This window comes from Rhinoraja longicauda, chromosome 9, assembly GCF_053455715.1.
Source record: "Rhinoraja longicauda isolate Sanriku21f chromosome 9, sRhiLon1.1, whole genome shotgun sequence".
Taxonomy (NCBI): Eukaryota; Metazoa; Chordata; class Chondrichthyes; order Rajiformes; family Arhynchobatidae; genus Rhinoraja; species Rhinoraja longicauda.
The window spans coordinates 43,621,828-43,639,821 of NC_135961.1; the positions used below are offsets into that span (position 1 = coordinate 43,621,828).

Sequence of the window (17,994 nt, forward strand, 5' to 3'; positions counted from 1 at the left end):
TGAATACAAGCCCAGTCTTTCCAATCTTTCCTCATCTGATGTTCCTGTCATGGTTTTGACATTACACTGTGTTAATAATAAATTATACACTTTAATGTCACCATTATAACAGTGGAGAGAGGATATTTCGAACACATCATGCCTTCACTGGCATTCACTGATATTGACTTAAGAAATTCTAACACAGGAAAAAAATTATTATACAAATGTATCAGAGTGACACAACCATTGGGTTCAAACATGTTTTTGTGTCTTTACATTATTTCTTCCTCTGTTATTCTAAATCTTGATGGTCTCGTGAACATTATTTTCCATTGACGTCAAAAAATATAAACCATCTATGCCCTGTTTGATTTAAGCGAATTGTCCTTTTCACCTTTAACTTCCCAGGTCAATTTTGGAGATTCCTCCTATTTTTTTATTTATTTCATATTTCAGATACAGCGCGGAAACAGGCCTTTTCGGCCCACCAAGTCCGCACCGCCCAGCGATCCCCGCACATTAACACTATCCTACACACACTAGGGACAATTTTTTTTACATTTACCCAGTCAATTAACCTACATACCTGTACGTCTTTGGAGTGTGGGAGGAAACCGAAGATCTCGGAGAAAACCCACGCAGGTCACGGGGAGAACGTACAAACTCCTTACAGTACAGCACCCGTAGTCAGGATCGAACCTGAGTCTCGATCCTGCTCTCACTGAGGATCCAAGGTGATTGCTGAATCAATGACGGTTTCCTACCACTCTAAACCTATGAGAAAATACTCAAAAGATTTGTTAGCCAGCTTTGAAGTATGTCATAGACAATCCATTCAAGATTCTTACTTCCTCGGTTCCATTTGTAATGCCATAAATCTAACTCTAATTATCTGCAGGGCTGCTTGCCAACTTTTGATTGCTGTTGATGCACAAGCAAGTTGCTGGAGAGTTCACAACAGGTGTCTGCATTCAGTTTGGTTCCTTTTTTTTACTCCCCAAGGGATGTATCAGGGTAGTTGATGTTTGCTGTATAGTTATATCCTCGTGGTATTTACTAGGAGTAGAGTAGTAAGTAGCCTGGACTCTCCAGATACATTCTGTTTAGACACAGTGACTGACTTAGAAGTGAATTGGTCCTTCACAGTTGAGATTTTGTTGTACTACAGCTAAGCTTGTTTTATAAAAATAAGTGGGATTTAAATGATTTTTTTTGTTTCAGTAAGTGGTATTCATTTACCACCAAAAATTTTGATTAGATTTATCTGTGGGGTGTAGATAATTTAATTGGTGCATATATGTTAACTACTGTATTACTATCGAATAATTCAGAGAAGCCTGACAATTTGCTTTTAAATACTATGTTCACAAAATGTATTTAAAGCTATACATAGCATCTGGCACAGTGTCACCTTGTGAGCCTTCTAAACAAGAAAGTAAAGGCTCCTTGTATTCAACTTGTACACTATCTTTATAGAAAGTTTTATATTAAACATGTTATATAGATTTTAAATATGTACCTTTTATGACCTTTGCTTTTTAGAATTAGGTTGCAGAACCAGTCAGCATCTATTAGTCAGAACCTTTCTCGCAGGGTCATAACATAAATTTTGCACAAAGAGAGGTGGGGGCCTAGAACACACTGCCAGGGGTGGTGGTGGAGACAGGTACATAGTGGCATTTAAGAGGTTATACCATAGTGACATGGAATAGTAGGGAATGGTGGGAAACGGATCATGTACAGACAGATGGGATCAGTCAAACTTAGGATCATGTTCGGCACAAACATTGTGGGCTGAAGGGCCCATTCCAGTGCTGTACTGTTCTATGTTGACTGCGAGATGGATCTTCTACGGTTCCATAAACCTGGAAGGAGGATGCAAGGGAGGCATCAATTATTTATTTTAAAGGTTGACAAGAATAACCCTAAACCCGCAAAAGATCATAATAATTTAAAGAGAACGTAGAGAAGTTAAACAAGGTAATAAGTGTGTAAAAGTATGGACCTGTTTTCATTCACATCCACACTCTACTGCTCATCTTGTCATTTAGAAACAAATGTACAAGGAGATGAAAGTGCACCTGCATATACCGCACAAAAATGAGTGATAAGATCAAATCCCCAACAATGATGCTTATTTTTGTTTATAAGAAATAAAGTTACTCAAATCTGGAATTCACAATGTGAACAATACTATTGCAGATAAATAACATTTCTGATTTTTTTTTTTTACAGGTGAGATGTTTGTCAGATAATGTCGCATGTCTTGAAGGTCGGTTGCAGAGGCTGGTGAGGGAGAAGGATTCGGCATGTAGCCAACTGGAAGCAACTCAGAAGCAACTAAAATATACCGAGATGGAGACTAATAAGGTACACAGTTAAAAATTCTCCAGGCTTGGTACCGCAATAATCCTGTGAGAGTAAACATTGGCTTAATGTGTGCTGGTAAATAAGTACATAGTGGTGATATTGTCGGGTCATTCTCGTTTGCATCCATTTACTCACTGGATAACTGTGTTATCCATTGTAACTGAGTGAATTGGAATTTTCACTCAGTTACAATGGAATTACTCAGCAAGTCAGAATATCAAGGAGCAAAATCTATGTTGAGAGAAATAGTGTTATATTTCATGTCAATTACTTTTCATTAGAACGGTGTATATTGCATTTGTTGTGGATTACCTTGTATTAGATCCAATGCAGTTTTATTTGATCAGTATTCGCATAGAGATACATTATAAAATAACTTTTTAAAAACATTTAAAGCTTGTTGAAATCACCTTTGTCCCACAGTGATCAAATGATGGTCAACTTGTATTGTCCATCATGTACTTCCTTGTAATATTATTGTATATATTGTGTACGTACCTGTATCTGTAGTAAGGAAATGTAGACCATGATGAAGAGAGAAAGTTGTGCATAGTTCTGGGGCAGAACTGATTGAGCATATATCTATAATGAAGTGCCCTAAAGATTATTAGCAGAAGCATTATTTTGTGTACATTCATTACTTTTTCACTTTTGTATTAAATTATTTATTTATAAAATTCAAAAAGCGAATTTTATTGTTTTATCCACACAGGTTTTACCATTTCTTTAGTTGCACATAGCCCGTGACCACGTTAAATTGCATGCACATCTGCAAAGCTCTTCCATCAACTTATCTGTTTCTCTGAAGTCTTAACATTTCATCTCACTATTTTCAAAACTTTGCATCAACGACAAATTTCAAATAATATATACTCATCTAAATAGTTTTAAGCAATAAGGTCTAAAATATAAATCAACATCGCCGCCTTGGATTCGTCACTTCAAATGTTATAACACTTACTTATCTGAACTGTTTCCTGCCGATCAACCAGTTTATTAACATAAACCATTACATTTCTTTTGTGGAAGTTCATACTTAATGTCATAGAATCATACAGCATGGACACAGGCCCTTCGGCCCATTTGCCCACACCGACTAACATGCCCCAGCTACACTAGTCCCACTTGGCCCATATTCTTCTAAACCTATCCTATCCATGTGTCAGTCCAAATGTATTTTAAATGTTGTGATAGCTCCTGCCTCAACTACCTCCTCTGGCAGCTTGTTCCATATACAAACCACCCTTTGTGTAAAACGTTGCCCTCAGGTTCCTATTCAATCTTTCCCCCCTCACCTTAAATCTATGTCCTCTGGTTCTTGATTCCCCTAACATGGGTAAACGATTCTGTGCATTTACCCTATCTAGTCCCCTTATTATCTTATACATCCTTGTAAGATCACCCCTCATCCTCCAGCATTCCAAGGAATAAAATCTTATCCTGCTCCACCTCTCCCTATAGCTCCTTCGACGCCACACAGAGATGACCACTTTGGTTTGTAAGGGGCTCTATTCTCTCTCTTGTCACCCTCTTACCCTTAATGTACCCTTAATTGTAGCCCAAAAAAACCCAAATTGCCAGAAACAATGGGCTATGATTCTGGTCTGCAGCTCTGGTCTATCAAGATCTAGCCCAAGGAATTTGAAAAAAGGGACTTAAGAAATAAACAACAATATTTTGGAGTTATTGCTCCACTTCTAGGTTGGATGTTATACTTTCACCATGTGTCTCAAAGTACTAACTGGCTCACTAGAGGGCCAGAATTGTGCTGGTTGACGCTAGAAGTTTCAGTTGGAAGAACACATATTCAGCCATTCAGACAAAAATTAAGTTTCCGATTTATTGAGAGATTTGGGAATTGCTGTGCTGGGCAATTTGCTTGCAGACCCTTTGCCAGTCAGTCCCTTGTGATTTTGTTGGGGATTCTAGGATTGCAGATTAGAGGAATATAAGATTTTTTAACTAAGCATTTAGATTAATGAATTTAAGTATTTTGTGGGTTTATATTTTAATTAGTTTTTCTTAATTATTTTCTTCAATTTGAATTACTCTTCAATGTCTGAGTAGAATTCAGTAATATCTTAGACAGAAGGCAAAACTCCACCTTCATCATTGACTTCCATAAATGCATGTCAGCAAAACCTTAAGCAGTAGACCACACAGCTACTTGCCTGAAAAACGTTCTTGGCCTGAAACATCACCTATCCATGGTGTCCAGGGATGCTGCCTGACCGACTGAGTTATTCCAGCACTTTGTCTTTTTTTCGTAAACCAGCATCTGCCGTTCGTTGTTTCGACAACTACTAGGCTGTCAGTTTGACATTATTACTTAATTTGAGGATCCAAACAACTGGCAAGATTAGCCATCTGCATCTGGCTGAAGGTTATGTGCAAACATTGGGTTGTGATTCTGGTTTGCAATTTGGAGGTGCCACTGCAGCAGACGCCTTCCGGAGGTGCCGCGGGCTGGTGGCGGGGCCTCGCGGGCCGAAGCCCGGGCCTAGCGGGTCGGAGCCTCACGGGCCGGAGCATCGTGGATTGGAGGTGGAGCCTTGCGGGTCGACGAAGCCCGCAGCCATCGGTGCCTGGGTCTGCGGAGCCCGCGGCTGGAGCCTGGGTCGGCGCCACGGAGGACCCAGCAACGTTAGAGGATGGACATGTGGAAATGAGGACACGGGGAGGCAGGGGAGAACAAAGGGGGACCTAGCGCCGGAAGGGCAATTTCTAACTTTGTAAGCGCCCTTTATGGGCAACTATTTGCATACCTTGGGTATGCAAGCAAAGAATTTCACTGTGACTTGTCACATGTGACAATAAAGTATCCAATATCAATATCAAGTCTGGTCCATCAGGATCTGGCCCAAGGAGCTTGATAAGCATCAGTCAGAGCTTCAAATAACACACATCTTGAGTGTTAGAATTATATTTTGTCGCTGTGCTTTGAAAATTTAGTGTTATTTTAATGTAGTCTGATTATTTTTTAAATATTTCTTCAAATTACTTTCTTTCAATTTCATTTGATTTTAATTATTCTTCCTTTGCAGTCAGCACATTGTAATTATGCACTTCACAATTCCCTCATCAACTGACAATTGCCATTTGAGAAATGATGGGCAGAGGTGATTTCTTTTGTGTTGCTGATGATTTCCATGCAACGTCTTTTGTCTTCAGTGTATTCTGGTCCACAATCACGACCGGCATGTCTTTCTTTGTCTGAGCAACAATAGTCTTGTGGTGGCTGAGCGTGCTGCGAAGCCTGAAGAATGAATAGCAAGATTCAGTTTGTTTTACAGTGAACTCTCCTAGTTCCAGTTGGAAAAAAATTGTTAGCGCCCTGTCTATTCATAGTCTAAGCACTTTAGAGGGTGACTGTTGTTGGCAAGAAATTAAATGTAAATTTGAGTTACATGAATTTACTTTATGTATTTTTTTTGTATTCGAGTTTCGCTGTACCTTAATCGGTTCATGTGACAATAAACTGACCTTAGGCCTTTGTCTTTTTTGTTCATGAAGTTGTAACTATCTCAGAACAGGGTCTTCCAGTTTTCACCAATAAAGCTGCATGGAAAGGAGGCTGAAGGTGTCATATCACATGTAGGTTATTATAGCTACAGTAAAAAATGTCAAAACCCATTGATATTAATATTTCAGTGAATACCAGCTATAATATTTTTCAGCTAATGATTAATAACCTTGCATCTTCATCCAGTGATTAATAATCTTATGTGTTCATTTGTTGAGTAAATTTTTCACTTGTAATAAATTTCATTTTCTTAAATTCTATAATTTTAAGTGAATAAGTCAAAATGGCACAAAATACTGCAATGATCTCTTTATTAAGACAAACAACTTGCTATTGAGGCAATTTTAATACATTTTGAATCATGTTTAATCTGCATGTAATCAATTGACAACTCGCACTTTAAGAATTACAGAGGATGCAAAAGGCCCATTACCTATCAGCTAATGTCTGGCTTGTTCATGTGTTTGCTCCATATTCTGAACATTTTGCGTGTTGTATTGTGGCCCAAAAGTTAATGCTCATCTAATTAATGTGCTTAACATTCTAATTTTTTATTTCCAGTATCATTTGTCTATTTACCATACTTGCAGACAGCCCTATTCTCATCTGAGTAAAATTTCCAAATGGATCATCTTGTTGGAAATCCATGGTTGCCGTGCCCTTTTCAATCAATAGTTCCTTTTATTATTTATTCCGTCATCATTACTGTGTGGCATTTTAACCTTCTCCCTGTGACTGCATGTTTCCCCGTACAACCTTTTGGTTGCTAGGTTTTGAATGAATGAATGAATTAATGAATGAATTAATCAATAATTTATTGTCACATGTGACAAGTCGCAGTGAAATTCTTTGCTTGCCTACCTAAGGTATGCAAATAGTAGGCACATAAAGGGCGCTTGAAAAGTTACAAAGCATCCATGATTTACAAGAATGATCCCAGGAATGAGTAGGTTAACCTATGATAACCGTTTGTCGGCACTGGGCCAGTACTCGCTGGAGTTTAAAAGAATGAGGGGGGATCTCATTGAAACATACAGAATACTGAAAGGCTTGGATAGAGTGGATATGGAGAGGATGTTCCCACTAGTGGGGAGAGTCTAGGACTAGAGGTCATAGTCTCAGAATTAAAGGACGTTCCTTTGGGAAGGAGAAATTTCTTTAGTCAGAGGGTGGTGAATCTGTGGAATTCTTTGCCACAGAAGGCTGTGGAGGCCAAGTCAGTAGATATTTTTGAGGCAGAGATAGATAGATTCTTGATTAGTACAGGTGTCAGAGGTTATGGGGAGAAGGCAGGAGAATGGGGTAAGGAGGGAGAGATAGATCAGCCATGATTGAATAGCGGAGTAGACTTGGCCTAATTCTACTCCTATCACATACGGGTGATGCCATCAGCGATGGCAGCCTTGCCAACAGTCTGTCTGTCTTTTCGTCTTTTTTGTTATTTTTAGTGTGTTTTAAAAGTATGTGTTAATGTTCTCTGGTTTGTTTTAGGTGGGGGGTGGGGGAGGAGGTCGGGGAAAACGTTCTTCAATCTCTTACCTTGCCGGAGAAGCGATTGTTTTCTGGATCGTATCTCCACTCTGCGGCCTATGAGCTCCATGGAGCTGGCGACCTCGCACTAGACTGACTTTGAACCCCACTGTGGGGCTGTAGACTTACCATCGGAGCCTGCGATCTCTTGCCTGGATCTACGCTCCAACTGCGGCCTGCGGATTTCAATATCGAGGAGCTCACAGTCTCGGGTGATGTTGGGAGGCTCCAAAGTCACAGATGGTTCGACCAGCCCCGACCCGGGGTCTGATCGCCTGGCGTGGGGGAGCTGAGATCCCCCCGATGCGGGAATTTGATCGCCCTGATGCGGAGGGCTCGACCGCCGGCTGTGGGAGCCAAGATCACACTGACAACAGAAGGCTCGAGTGCGCCGAACGTGGGAGAACAAAGAAGGGAAGAAGATTGAACTTTTTATTTGCCTTCCATCATAGTGAGGAATGTGGGGGAGTCGCTGTGGTGGAGGCTCATGTTAAAATTTTATTTGGGTGTCGTGTTGCTCTTTATTGGTATGAGTGTTGGCAAATCAAATTCCTCGTATGTTGCAAAACATACTTGGCTAATAAAGTACTATTATGATTATGATTATTCTGATTATGATTATGACCTATGACCTGATGGCAAAATAAGCTGAGGTCTTGTTTTATAACTTTCTTCTTTAGTCCAAGTGCAGTAGGGATAGTAGTTGGGGCACTGAAATGCTCCACCTGCAGGATGTGGGAAATCAAAGAAATCTCCAGAGTCCTTGAGGATAATACTTGTGGGAAGTACAGCCAGCTACAGCTCCTACCTGACTGATTAAGGGAACTGGAGCTGCAGCCAATTGACCTCAGGATCAGATTAAATGAGGTGATCAATCTTAACATGCTGCCAGAAAATAGATAGGTGACCACCAAAAAGAGTAACGGCAGTGGATAGAATGTGCTGGAATATTTTGTGGCCATTCTCCTCAAAAACACGTATACCCTTTTGGATACTATTGGGGAGGATGATTGTGCAGGGGAAAGCAACACCAGCCACGTCTGTGACACCAGGTCTGGCCCTGAGGATAGCAGGTTACAGTGAAGTCAGACAGGGCTATAATGATGGACGACTCAATGGTTAGAGGGGCAGACAGGAAATTCTGTGGCCGCAAATATGACTCCAGGATGGTGTGGTTCTTCAGAGATGCTGCCTGACCCCGCTGACTTACTCCAGCATTTGCAGCTCTTTTAAACCTTCCCACTGCTACTCTGCTCTGACTGAAAACCTTTAATGCAAGAGGCCTGACAGGTAAGGCGGATGAACTCGGGGCATGGATGTTAAGGCCATTACAGAAACCTGGCCAAGGGAGAGCAGGACTGCAGCTTAATGTTCCAGGGTATAAGCACTATAGGTGAGGTAGAGGTGGGTGTTTAATTTTTTGATTAAGGAGAACATCACAGCAGTAGACTGAGATGACATTACCGAGCGATCATCCTGTGAAGTAATATTGGTGGAGCTGACAAATAAAAAGGGGATAATTATCTTGTTGGGATTGTACCATGGGCCCCCACATAGCCCATGGACTAGAGGAACAAATATGCCAGGAAATTGCACACATCTACAAGACTTTAACTGTCCCATTGTAGACAGGGGCATCCAAAAAGTGGGATGCCTTTAAGAGAGCGATAGTGAGAGTTCATGGTAAGCATGTTCCTGTTACAGTGAAGGGCAAGTCAGGTAGAAGTAAGATATATAATATAAGAAGATAACTGCAGATGCTGGTACAAATCGAAGGTATTTATTCACAAAATGCTGGAGTAACTCAGCAGGTCAGGCAGCATCTCGGGAGAGAAGGAATGGGTGACGTTTCGGGTCGAAACCCTTCTTGACATCACCCTGGATGACGAGAGAAATTGCGACATTTGTCAGGAAAAAGGAGGCATGGGTTAGGTATAGGCAGCTGAGATCAACTGTATCCCTGAAGGGCTATATGGATGGATTAGCATATTTAAGAAGGTAATCAAGAAGATAAAAACAGAAAATAAGCATGAGATTGCCCTGGCAGATTAAGGGGAATCCACATAAATTTTATGTACATTAAGGGAAAGGGTAACGAGAGAGAGAATAGGGCCCCTCAGAATACATGGTAGTCAAAGGGTGGTGAGTGTATGGAACAAGCTGCCAGAGGAGGTAGTTGAGGCTGGGACTATCTCAACATTTGAGAAACATGGCAGGTACATGGATTGGACAGGTTTGGAGGGATATGGACCAAACACAGGCAGGTAGGACAATTTGTAACCATCTGAACTATTGGAACCAGAAGTATAGATGTAAAATCCAAATGAAAATGAATGCAATTTGATTAGTTTTCTTCCTACGAGGTCCACTGTTGATTATGTTAGCTATGTAATTCAAAGTTTTGCATTGAACAATCATTAGCTTGAGGAAATAGATGGTGAATCCCTATTTCCCTTTTGTTCTCTACTTTTTATAGACTTTCCCTTTCTCTGCAGATGCCTGACGATTTCATTTTGCTTAAATGTGCTATGATCTTGTGCTCTCCGTATAATTAATAGGACATGTGGTTGACCTGGTAACCCTAAAGTTAAATTACATTGCTATTAACAGTATTTTTTTTCGTAGTACAAGAAGAGTGTTTTATTTTGCATATTGTCCTCTGTTATTTTTTCTTTTGGGTTCTACAATTATGTTCTTGATTTCTTTATGATATTTTCTGCTTCTCAATGTTGATTGTAGACTTGCTTCACTTTTTCTTTTCTCTTTACTGATTTTATGAGCACATTGTTGATTCCAGGCACTCTTTCATTTTTCTTCATTTGATCAGTCTTTATTTATTTCACATTAACTCATGGATAATTCTGTTCTGTTTTTAGCACCTTCCCCTTTCCACTTTGTTCTTGAAAGCATGAGATCTTGACATGAATCCATTCTTGTCAAAAGTTAGAAAACCAGGAAACCCAAAATACCTATATAATGTTTGCATTTCTCTGTCATGTAACACTTCTTTCTTAACTTTCCACCCCAAACTTAATGCTCTTTTAGAATTATTTGTGATGGACTTGTATCTTGCTGGACATTGCCATGAGTTCCAAACAGAACCTTCACCATGTAATTGTTTAAACTGCAGTAAAGCCTGGACGCTCATGCGTCTTGGACCTTTTGGCAGATTTGAATACTGACTTTTGGAAGTGGATTTGACAGGAACTATCAAATGAAACTTGAATAAATGTAAGAGAAAAATGTACAGGGCCCTGGAGAAAGAGCAGGGACATGGACTTAGTGATAGCACTTTCAACGAACTGGCAAAGGCACAGACGTCATAAACTGATGAGTCTTTGTCAGTATTCAATAGCCTAATGGTTATTGGGAAGAAGCTGCTCCTGAACCTGAATGTTCAAATAGTGTAAAGAGGAAAAAATGGCTGATCAATCTATTTGAAGCATTAATTCTATTTGAAAATACTTCACCCAATTAAATCGTGTGGTGCTGTTGAAAATCGGTTTAGTTAGCCAATACTGACCCTTTTTTATGAACATTTTGCAGCCTGTTGGTAAATTTATCTATTGACTAATGATAGGAATTTCTTTAGCTTTTCAGCTTTTATTAAGTTATAGAGTTATACAGCACAGAAATTATCCATTCAGCCCACCACGTCCACAGCAATCTTTTTGCCCAGCTGCACTAATCCCATTTGCTCATTTAATGATAGAAAATCTTCAAAGCTGTTCAACAGGAGTGCAATAACAAAAAATTGTGATTGATGTAATTTTCAAACTTATAAGTCTGAAAATGTTAGTTCTTATCTACTCACAGAACAAACAGGTTTTACTGATCCTATTTTTCTGGAACCAATGCTAATTAATAGTGGCAACAGTCAAAAAGCATTTTTTTGTTAGAAGGGTTCCAACTCGAAACATTGTCTATCCATTTCCTCCACCGATGCTGTGACCCACTGACTTTCTCCAGCACTTTATGTTTTGCTCAAGATTCCAGCATCTGCAGTTTCTTTATTTCCAATTTTTATCCTCACTGAGAAATGTGATAGTTCACAGTCTTGAATATACTGAATTCAGTATATTCAGCGAAATACTGAACTTTGCTGCATCTTGCAGTTTCTGTTTACTGGTGCATTAGGAAGCACTCAAACTTCCTACCCGAGGAGAGAAAACTTAATCTACAATTTGTTTATTGTACAGAACCAGACATTGTGAATATGGATAGCCTGAATCACAGTCTTCTCCCAAATGCAGACATTCATAAACTGTACTTGTAAAGTTTTGCTTTTTTCTGCCAATTTTCAGTCGACCTACTGCCAGGGGCTATGCCCCTGGAAGAACTCTTTAACCCTTGCTCAAAGATTATGCTTTACTCCAGGCACTTCTCCACTGACCTTCACCACCTTGTTCAGCTCTTCAGACCTGCTGAGAATACTCTTTCCTGTCCCTCGCTCCCCCCAAACCACCCACCCCCCACTCACAAAATAATAATTGGAGCATTCATTCATTCATTTGTTCGTTCATTCATTCATTGTATAAACACTGTTTTGTAGTTGTAAGAATATTTATGTTATAATATGTACTTTCAACAGATGGCCAAGGCTGACTAGAAGCTTAATCGAGGCATACAAAATTGAGGGGAATGGATACGGTATATAGTCAAAGCCTTTCCTCTTAGCACAGGAAAATTAAAATTAAAGTGCCTAGTTTAGGAGGTTTAGAGGTGATCTGAGGTAGAAATCTTTCATCCAGAGGGTGAATGGGATTTTGAATGCACTACCTGAGGGAGTAGTGAAGGCCGATAATCTCTCAACATTAAAGTAGTACAAGCACTTGAATTGCAGTTTAGAAATGCTACGGATTAAGTGCCTGAAAATGGGATTTGTATAGATGGGTACTTGATGGTCAGCATGGACATGGTGGGTTGAATTACCTTTTATTGCAGTGTGACTATGGATGCCAAGATCATATTGGTGAGAAAAGTGCTGGCAGTTGTGGCAGTTCTACCAGCATTTGGATAGATAAGAACTGGGATTGTTTGTGCGGCTTTGAGCATGCACAAAATTGTTTTTTTGAAGAGGTGACCAAGAGGATTGTTGAAGACAGGGGGGTGGATGTTGTCTATATGGGCTTTAGCAAGGCCTATAGTCTGGAAGGTGAGATTGTATAGAATGGAGTTGGCTAATTGGATACCTATATCCGATTATAGGAAACAGAGGCTGATGGCAGGAAGTTGTTTTTCAGACTGGAGATCTGACTAAGTGAGTGTACAGGGATCAATGCGAGACTCATCATTTATATGATCGATTTTGATGAGAGTGTACATGGCATGATTAATAAATTTGCAGGTGACACTAAAATAGGTGGTATCATAGACAGTGAAGGATGTATCTCACCTATTCTCTGACTTCCAAGTTGCAATTCGAAATAAGCTAACCCATGAGGATGTCATTGGCAATTTGCTGTGGAGCTGATGGTAAACAATACAGTCTGGCCCAATACTTGTTTATTCCATAAAATGGTGAGCATACAAACTCCCCAAGTGTGGAAGAGTTGTAACTTAAGAATTATGAATAGACTCCAAGTAACCTAAACATCCCAATGTCAATCATATGATACAACATATTTACACAATGACTTTGTTTTGTTGAAACCATTGGTCTCATTTCTACATGGAAAATATTCATGAATTGCTCAAATTAGAGTGAGAATTATCACCCATCTCCTTGTCTACCAAGGAAAAGTGTGACAAATATTAGTTCCTATAAGGTCATATCACAAAGCACAATCCGTTCTGCAGCGGCCACAATTTTGGAAAGGGATAGTTGCCAGCTTCTTGAGCTTGTGTAAAATTCTAACATCTAGAACTATTGGCATTCTTTCACAATTTTAGAGCCACGGCACTTTTTAAAAGACCATGAAACATTTGTGTTTGTACTACAAGAATATCTCTCCCTCCTATATCGACAAAACATCAGTTTATGGCGAGTCTGGAGGCTTGTACTTTGTTAAAGAAGTTTATTGCGGCAGCAATATTCAATTACAAAGGATAACAAACGAGATTACAGACAACCATTAACTCAAACTGTTCACATCGAAGTTCTCTTCCCACTGCCTGGATTTTGGGCCCAAAACCACCACCTGACCTTGCTGGCCAATCAGCGGGTTCGACTCTCAGGACCAATCCCTATGGTCGCACCACCATGTGACCTTGCTGGCCAATCCGAGGGTTCGACTCTCAGGACCAATCCCTATGGTCGCTACAAGTTAACTTTAAATGTAGTACTTAGAAAGAAATTGACATTGATTCATTTTCTTTGCCTGAACTCAATTTATTCTTACTTATCAAGAACCTATCAATCTCCGCTTTAAAAATACCCAATGACTTAGCCTCGACCATCATCCGTGGACATGAATTCCACAGATTCGCTATTGGAATTCCTCTTCCTCTCCATTGCTGGTTTCATGAAAATATGTATTTCTAGTCTTATGACTCTGTTCAACAACACTCCATTAGAGCCCTGCCAATCACTGTTTATGTCTAAGAAATGGAAACCATAATCAAGGTGTATCTACTAATAGACAATAGGTGCAGGAGTAGGCCATTCGCCCTTTGAGCCAGCACCACCATTCAATGTGATCATGGCTGATCATTCTCAATCAATACCCCGTTCCTACCTTCTCGCCATACCCCCTGACTCCGCTATCCTTAAGAGCTCTATCTAGCTCTCTCTTGAATGCATTCAGAGAACTGGCCTCCACTGCTTTCTGAGGCAGAGAATTCCACAGATTTACAACTCTCTGACTGAAAAGGTTTTTCCTCATCTCCGTTCTAAACGGCCTACTCCTTATTCTTAAACTGTGGCCCTGTATTTAGTTGTAGTAAGACATCCTAGCTCCTGAACTTAAGTCCTCATGCTTTGAAGGCAAATATGCTATTTGCCACCTTAACTCTTGCTGGACCTACACATATACTTTTAATTAATTTCCCTCCAGGGATGAATAAAGTTCTATTGTATCGTATCATGTGCACCTTGATATTTAAATATCAAGATGGTGACTTCCCTGCCCTGGAAAATAAGATTCTGACTATTTATCCTACCTATGCCCTCAGTGGTTAATAAATCTCTATAAGCTTACTGTTCAGTCTCCTACATTTCATTAAAAAATAAATACAGCCCATCCAATCTCCTTTTATAACTAAAGTGTTAGTGACCAGAATTGTTAACAATACAATAATACAAATAAACATGCAGCACTGACATTACAACAGTATTTATGGTGAGGTCTCTTTACCTACTACTCAATATTACAACTTCAGAGCACTGCAATCCAGATTTATTTGCACATTATGTGCTGTTTCAAATTTTTGGAGAAGTACCTTTGAAAGATTTCCTTTTGGATATCTCATTTATCAACCTAGATAAGGCATAGATCCAATAAATTATCATTCAGGGTGACAACTGAATGTTTTGTTTGCTGAGTTAAAAGCAAAACTGCCAGTATATCTATAAGTTTAGATATCTGGTTATATAAAGCTTAGGTCATTTTGACTAACTTCCTCTAGGTGGCACTGAGGTCACTTTGTTAATGTAAAGTTTGTAATGAATGCTGAGAATATAGGAATTCACGAATAAACATTAAAAAAAAATTCCTTTAACCTTAAGGAATCTGGTGAATTGCGTTATCAGCTGAATCAGGTAAAAATGAAGAAAGAAGAGTCCGAGAAGGAATCCAGAGATCAAAGAGCAAAAATGTCACGGGAATTGGAACTCCAAGGACAGGTAGGAGCCTCGGTAAATTACAACAAGCTTTCCTGCAAGTTACGAACAAAATCAGAAAGTGGCAGCAGGGGGTATGTGCAGGAGATGTGAAAGAAACGTATAATGATAATGAGGGGAACATTGGTTATGTTTCCTTATAGATCCCGAACTGGGGCCTGCCCCACTTTAGGCGATTTTAAGGCGACTGCCGGCAACTAGGCTGTCGCCGACAGTTCGCCGGGTGTCGCGGGGGCATGATCGTGAGGAGTCTTCCAAGAATCGTAGTCGATCTCAGCGCATCGCTGAGAAATCATTCGGAGTGAAATTTCTCGGTGACAGCTGGCTTATCGCTAGGTATCGTTGCTTATTGCGGGCGCTGTCGCCTGCTGTCCCCAGGTTTGCTAGGTTCTCTTAGATGCATTTAGAAGCACATTATATTAAAATAAGTAAAGTCATTTCAAAATACCATAAAATGCTTGTGTTTAACCAATTTATTTGCCATCACGACATTTGACAGGTAGATTGGAGGCGACAGTTTGACGGTCAGGTAAGCGTGGGAATTTTGCGATGTTTACGGCCTTCAGCCATTACATTTAAAGTGGGCTCCCAACCCAGATATGCAACCCAGAAACCGGATATGCATCTCCCGTACATTTTCAAAGAATGCCCACACACTTTTCACAAAAATCCACTTAACCACTTTTTAATTTCTTTTTTTTTAATACAGCTATTAGTAAACTGCAAGTAAATCCAGTTTATGCCTTGTTACAGTGATACTTGGTTTTTAAGTAACCCACACAAGATGTTATAGTTCAAAACTCTCAAGTACTTACCGACTTGTCAGTGATTTCAGCGAACATTAGGACGCCGGAGAAGCATTGACAGCGTGGGAATTTTGCGATGTTTCCGAAGACGGTGTAATCTCGACCTGACTCGGCAATGTCCTGGTCATTGTCGTCGGGTAAAAGAAAATATCGGTGATCTGCTACGACTTTGACAGTCACCGGCAGTCGCCTTAAAATCGCCTAAAGTGGGACAGGCCCTTTAATCTTCGAAAGCCCTCACTTCCCAAAGAGTATTTATTGTTACTTGATTGCCTTTTAGCCAATGGTATGTTTAAGGATAGCGGAGTCAGGGGGTATGGGGAGAAGGCAGGAACGGGGTACTGATTGAGAATGATCAGACATGATCACATTGAATGGTGGTGCTGGCTCGAAGGGCCGAATGGCCTACTCCTGCACCTATTGCCTATTGTCTATTGTCATTCTAACCAAGGAAGTTGGTACATCTGCAGCAATTCATATTGCCATGCATAATTTTTAGGCCTGTTTAACATTTGAATAACTTTCACGATGCTTGTGTTACAGTTTTGGTAGTTTGTTTAAGATTAATTCAGAAATAATGTTTCAATACCTTTAAATGATATAAGACAAGTTATTTATTTTAGATATGGATTTGTTTCTTTGCCATAAATAGTTAGATCATAAACACCACATTTTGGACCCATTGTGAGCTTGGGTATAGTATGCAGTTTACATTGCATGTTGATTCTATTCAATTTAATATTACAAAATGACCACCAATATCAGTTTTACAATATAAAATCTGTCTTAAAGTTTTAACTGTAATTAATGTAACTGGGGAAAGCTGAAATCTGTGCACCTGGAATTGGTGGAGGGAGGAAAAGAGCAAAGCCATGTTGCCCCCTCCAGCAAGTGGTATTTCATGCTTATGGTTGCTTCCTAGTTTGTTTTTTCAAAATTTCAAACCCAGATTTGTGGGACAATGACTAGTATGGGGAAAACAAGCAATGCGATAAAAAAAATAAAGAGTGTAAGAAAAATAAAAATGGAAATAGAGAAGCTAAACAAATCCATAGACAATGTATTTAAGAATATTGCATTGCGTTTGTTGATATTTATACACAGCATGCCTTTATAATAATTGCTTAGATGCTATGATATGACATAAGATTCAGTTAATTGATGCAAATATTATTATAAAGCTTGAGACTACAGTACTACAGAAAACATGGTGGGACACTAGATTACTGCTTTTTGCAGAATAATTCCTTTGTGGTTATGATGATGTTAAAAGAGAGCCAATATTAATTACATTAGTGTGCAGAGTTTGTGGATTTTGCATTATTACTCATTAAAATGTTTGAAAGCTTGTACAAAGTTAAGAAGATCAGGATTTGAACTCTTTATTCATATTTACTCATGAAACAGTTGCAGGTGTCATGTTGCATTGCCATTTTATTAACACATAGCACATAGAACCATACAGCACTGGAACTGGCCATTTGGCCCACAATGTTTGTGCTGAACATGATGCCTAGCTGAACTGATATCATCTACCTGCACAGATTCATATCCCTCTATTCCCTGCATTTCCATGTGCTTGCCGAAAAGCCTCTTAAATGCCACTATCATATCCGCATGCACCATTATCCCAGGCAATGCATTCCAGGCCCCCACCACCCTCTGCTTTAAAAAACTTGCCCACATAGCTCCATTAAACTTTCCCCCTCTCATCTTATAGCTATGCCCTCTAGTGTTGGACATTTCCAACTTGACTGTCTACCTTATCTAAGCAATTCATTATTTTATATACTTCCATTAAGCTTCCCTTCAACCGGTGTTCCAGAGAATATGTCCTTTTATTCTTTCGGAAAAGTTGCCTCTTGTTTTCTCTTTCATAGCTTTCACTTTATCATCTATCTTATGTTGATATTATGATCATCACCAGGCTCTTCCTTGTTTCCAGATTTCCACATGTAACTGGATTGCATTACTAATTTCCACCCTAATCAATAAATATTTGG

The 17,994-nt window shown here is 39.6% G+C and overlaps 1 protein-coding gene across 7 annotated transcripts in view; it reads left to right on the forward strand.

The window, feature by feature from the left end:
• sdccag8 (SHH signaling and ciliogenesis regulator sdccag8) overlaps positions 1 to 17,994 on the forward strand; it is a 272,774-nt gene that overhangs the window by 57,619 nt on the left and 197,161 nt on the right. For all 7 annotated transcript variants that reach the window (XR_013547645.1, XM_078405351.1, XM_078405349.1 and 4 more), the window contains 2 exons: positions 2,218 to 2,352; positions 15,072 to 15,188. Coding sequence is in view for 6 of the 7 variants with exons in the window: in XM_078405351.1 (XP_078261477.1) it covers positions 2,218 to 2,352; positions 15,072 to 15,188 (252 nt within the window). In the remaining variant the exon portion in view is untranslated. The remainder of the gene's footprint in view (positions 1 to 2,217; positions 2,353 to 15,071; positions 15,189 to 17,994) is intronic.